The sequence below is a fragment of the Cyprinodon tularosa genome, unplaced genomic scaffold, assembly GCF_016077235.1.
Source record: "Cyprinodon tularosa strain WSP-4 unplaced genomic scaffold, ASM1607723v1 ctg275, whole genome shotgun sequence".
In the NCBI taxonomy this organism is placed as follows: domain Eukaryota; kingdom Metazoa; phylum Chordata; class Actinopteri; order Cyprinodontiformes; family Cyprinodontidae; genus Cyprinodon; species Cyprinodon tularosa.
Genome location: NW_024038980.1, coordinates 952,040 through 957,428, shown reverse-complemented (window position 1 = coordinate 957,428; position 5,389 = coordinate 952,040). Strand labels below are relative to the sequence as shown.

The window sequence follows — 5,389 nt, the reverse complement described above, 5'->3', positions numbered from 1 at the left end:
TCCCAGTGTGCAAAAAAAAAAAAAGCCACACCCTCTTATTGCTCCACACTGCCTCAGAAACTTTGCTGGACTGGGTGTGTCTTTGTTGTAGCTTCACTCACTCTTCCTCCCTGAGGCATGTTACACTCCTCCCCCATCAGCCTTGAAGTAGAAGTGAGAATTGTGCACAAAGCTTTTGGCATTTTAAACAGTTATGAGTTTTCTAAAGAGTTGTTTCTTCGTTTTGTCAGAAAAAGAAACTACGGGTGGAACTTTGCAATTATGAAAAAGTATGTATGTAGACATTCTTCCACTACAGTGGGGAGTTTGTCCTGGGTGCAGCCGACATGCTGCACTGTTCATCACGTAAAAGTTTGCAAAAAAAAAAAACACAACCAAGACATGGCTGAACTTCCAGAGTTGGGTGTATCTGTGTGATGTGGTTCCTCCTGATTGTTTAGTGGGCTACACCTACTACGTCGGTTTTTATCACACACATACCTGAGAATAACTCAGTTTGAACAACAGTGATGATGTGTTAGCTGAACAAGAGGCCTTTTTGTTACCACTGGAGTCCTGCAAAATAAACTTCAGTCATGTAAAAAAGTAGGACAGGGTGTAGTCTGAATTATCTCCTAGTTGTAGGACTGGTAAGTCAAGCTCAGAGCTGGGAAAGAAATAATAAATTGACTAAAGTTTATTCACCTTTTTGACATCTATGCAAGGCATGTAAATGACTGCTAAGCCCAAAAATATTCATAACCCCAGCAGAATTAGATTTAGCAAAGTTTTCAGGTTTAGGTAAGTTTATTTCAAACAACTCAAAAGCAGGAAAATAAACAAAATTTACTTATTTTTATGCAATATTATAATTGAGCTATTACATTTTGCAGCTGAAAAGGAATGAGAAGCAGTTAAATCTAATTAGATTAAAAAAAAAAAAAATCTTATTTGACCAATACTGAGTCTAAATTAAACCAACAGTTATGTTTTGGAGTCACATCTGAATTACTCCATTCTGTAATTGTACAACCAACTGATACAGTACATAATATTTGTTTTGGCCCAGCTTTGATGGCTCAAAAAAGTGAAAACCCACAAAGGCAACAGACGCACCATAGACTTATTTTACACAGGCAAAAGGAAATATTCCAGGTAAACTCCTTAAGTTTTCTCAGTTTATTTTTTCCTCAGGCAAGCAAACAAACAAACAAAAAAAAAACATTTCCTCCATGTTTCTCTTGCGCTGGTAAAACACCATAGGCCCACCCAGATGCTGCTGGTCCTAAGATTAACTGCCTATTTATAAAAAATAATTAACGTAAATTAATTTTAACTAACCAAATAATAAAGGAACATGACTAAATAACCAAATAACATAATCTCATAACAGATATTAAACAATAAGGTAAAATAAACTTAGCTAGATTATGCACAAAAACAAAAAACATTTTTAATCATTAACAAAAAATAATTGGCTCCTACAATATTATTTCCCAAATGTCCTTGTATGCATCAGACTGCTTTAGATTGAACTGTGTACAAAACGTTTTTTGTTCTGCATGTAATATATGGTCGAAGCTATAACTTTTTCTTTGTTTTCGACTGCACAAAAGAACAAGTGATGTTTATATACTGAGAAATGTGCAGCATATATTCATATAGATGGTTTGCATGTCATCTTCAGTGTTTATTGAAAATTTTAGCCTCTTTAAAAAATATTTAAAAAGAGAATGTTTTATTTTGTCTCCTTATTTGCTATCTATTTAGTCAGGCTAATTTACCTTTTGTTTACAGTGAAATAGTAACAACCTCCCATCCCCATCCCCACCCCGAACAATCGGAAAATACAGTTTTCTAATGTAATAGATTATAAGTTCTAGATAACCACTGAAATTGCCTGCTATTTCATCTATTATATTGCAAACGTACTCTTTAGAAATATTGAATCTTACATATGTTTAATCTTAGTTCATATAATCATCAGGATGCTTTTTGGGGAGTAGATCGGTTTTTATTTGGAGTTTCCGACGGCCCCTAAATCCGTCTTGGCCGCAGCTGAGTTGACAGGAGGCTGTCCTTGGCTAGCAGGGTTAGCTACAGCGAGCTATACCGCACACATACAACACATATGCAAACCGTTATATATATTTTTTCTCTTTATGACGAGGTGATGGTGAGTTTTATAAGTTTTCTTTTAAATATACTAAGGTCGACATGTTACATACATATTCTACATTAAAAGAGCCCAACTTTAGTTTAGCCCGTTACTCAGCTAGCAACCCTTGGCCTGAACGTTATGTCAGTGATGTTTTTTCCCCGAGTCATTTAACATTAACCAACTGTGAAGTACCAGTCGAAATAAGATCGCCGTTTTGGTTACTTCCAGAATTTCCAGTTTTTATATGTCGACACTCGTTTAAAAACCTCGTTCTCACGGAAACCTGACTGTTTGCATTTAGCATTTTAATGCACTCTGGGGAAAGTAATTAAGGAGGCTTTAAACCTAAAGATAAAAGGTTAACACCCGGCGTTAAAGCTCTAAGTAAGGTGTTAGTCTTTGTTAATCTGTCTTGTTTTTTTTAAATGTTATTCTGTTTTATTCACGATAACAGGTTATTAAGAAGTTATCTGTTTACCTATTGATGTGCATCTGGCTGCTCCAGGTCTTGTGACTCTGCTCCACCCCTCAGGTAAGAGCTGAGGGTCGGGCTGATGTCATCCAGTCAGGGTGAAGGAGGGGGTCTTTCTGAGGCTGCCCCAGACAACAACACCAAGGACCTGCTTGACAACCCGCTTCAAACTGCTGCAACATGCAACACTCCTGAAACACAGGTGAGGCAGCAAATTTGGGATTTTATGTAAAAATGCAAGCAGTACAACATCTTTTTTCTGGTCTCTTATACTTAGCATGGTGCATCAATTTAAGGCTGTTTAACTTTCAAAAGATGTGCGTGTGTGTATGTTGTGTAAAGTTACTTAACCAATGAAAATAATGGAAGTTAAGAGAAACAAAATGCATTTAATCAGAGATGAAAACACTATTGCAGCCCATGTGGTTATTTGTCACTACCCAGTCTCATCCTCAGAACCACTTTTTGACTTAAGGTTTTTTTAATCCTACAAACATTGCAAGGTTTCAGTCAAGAAATGTTTTGCACAGCACATCTTCTTAAAGTTGCAGGAGATTAGGTAAACAAGCAATAAGTGATAATACTGGTGAGTTTTGCAATAACGATGTGGCTTTCGGGAAAAAAAAAATGTTTTAGTTCATATAAACCTAGACCCCAGATAATTAAGCTACCAACACGATTTATTACACTTTAATGTGGCAAGCACATTATGTTTTTCCTTGGAAAAAAATGCAACCTCTCTGTCTCCTTTACTGTTGAACTCTAAACTAGACTCTGCATCACACTTGCAACATTATTTTGCACTACCAACATTGTTGACCTGTTATAATCCTTTTGAATAGGACACAACTCAATATTCCACTGCGTCTCCACCATATTTCTTTTTGCGCTGCTCTGAACTTTTTCATATTAATTCCCTTTTGCACCATTATTTTAAACTGCTTTCTTTGATTATGATCACTGCTGCACTTTATATTAGTAATGTCTGAAATAAACAGGTGTCAGCAAATGTTTTAAAGACATAGAGAGGCATGGTACTAAAAAAAGGGTATTTCAAAGCATTCTGCTAATTGTACAGATGAGTACCTGGAGGTCTTAAACATTTTTAAATGGAGGCAGCACCCCATGGTTTCAGTATTGCAAGATTTGTGAAGGAATTAACACCAAATCCTTTGAAGCATTTCAGAGCCCTTATGTGTCCTAAAACCCAGAGGGTGTCACCCTATATTGCTCACGTGTCTTTGATCTGACAAATCGAGCTCCATCTCCCATTTGCATAAAACTTTGTTTTGCTTTGGAATATCTGTCTGATGACTTCCGCATCTTCTTTGACATTGCAGTAAAGAATACAGTGGCAAGAGTAAGCCTAAAGATTTTAGGTCTTTTAATACATGTTAATACAGGTTCCTGTTTTAGTCTATGTGTAAAACCCTGGATAGTGCTCTATTTAAGATTTAATCTTTGTTAATTCTTTCGAAAACGAGTATTTTTTTGCTTCTGTGTGGGAGTTTTGTAAGAGTTTTTTTTTGTTGTTTTCCAGCAGTTCAAAACATTTTACTTGGATTTGTAGCGCTCATAAATAATGTGCAAGCAATCAAGGAGTGAACGCGCTGTGTTTTTCAGGAAGTGTTTCCCATTTACATTTCAGTTTCTCCATGTAATTACAGGGGTACACACCAGCTTTGTGCACAAACTTCACTAAGAATATTGGAAAGGTGCAGACTGCTTGAATGATTTGGCAATTACATAAAGTGGGTGTTTGTGGTGTCAAACTGTGGCAGGCTCTGGTATTTCAGCATGCTGAAAGAGAAGCTGTATTACTGGTTGTATTGTTTTGTAGCCCTAAGAAGTTCAGTGGAATTAGATTGTTTACAAGCTGTGTCTATGTTCGAGTCGGCAGAACAGACAAGACGAAGCTTGTAGACGAGGGAAAAATACAACAAGGCTTTGTTCATTGACCCAGAGGTGGTCTGATCTTTTGTTTCCTGACTGCCCTTTGCTTTATGTAATGGTCTGACGATTTTAGTTGGAGGTTGCTGATAATGTTCGGGCTGTTCTCATGGAAGTAACTGCAGTGTTGATCAGTGAGCCGCTCCGTAAAAGGGGAGACACAAAATAACCATCGGTAGGAGGTATTTGTTTTAATTTCATAGTTGTGGTTTATATCTAACATCAGGAGGAGATAAAGTTTTTAGATTTTATTCATATTGTTTTGTTTCTTTAGGTTTCTCCTGTTTTGGATGAAGCTTCTCCTTCCTCTACATCCTCTTTTGAGATGCTTGACATGGAATCGGTTCCACCTCCATACCAAGAGGTGCAGCCTCACTGGTTCTTCTGCCGCCGGGCAGATGACTGCACTTCCTGGCATCCCTTCAGCAGAGAGGACTCTGACAAACTAGAAAACGTTTGCAATGCTGGTAAGAACAAATAGTTATCTTAGATTGTTTAATATAAATACTATGAGCTGTTTAAAGTTGAGTTATGCTAGAGCAGTAGAGTAAGACTAGAGTTTTTTTTCCTTTGTTGTGAGCATATTACTCTTGAAAGTATAAGCCAAAAAGCAGTACTATGATCCTTGACTTAAAGTCCATTTGACACCCATCCCCCAACGCTTTAAGGCATTTTTCGCTACTTGTTTGGACAAAATCCTGTATCAGCAGTTTAACATACCTATTTTTAGATTTTCAAATCATTTCTATTTCAGCTTTAAATTTAATTTCATTTGCCACTAAAAAAAACAGCATTTCGGATACATATATTGGCCCCTTTCAGTTTGG

The 5,389-nt window shown here is 36.9% G+C and overlaps 1 protein-coding gene across 1 annotated transcript; it reads left to right on the top strand.

The window, feature by feature from the left end:
- Positions 1–2,176: 2,176 nt before the first annotated feature.
- On the top strand, positions 2,177–5,043 carry LOC119786574 (phospholipase DDHD2-like). The gene is made up of 2 exons (XM_038290036.1): positions 2,177–2,814; positions 4,837–5,043. Exons 1-2 carry the CDS (start codon positions 2,695–2,697, stop codon positions 5,041–5,043), a joined length of 327 nt encoding a protein of 108 aa, XP_038145964.1. The 5' UTR covers positions 2,177–2,694.
- The last annotated feature ends 346 nt before the right edge of the window (positions 5,044–5,389 follow it).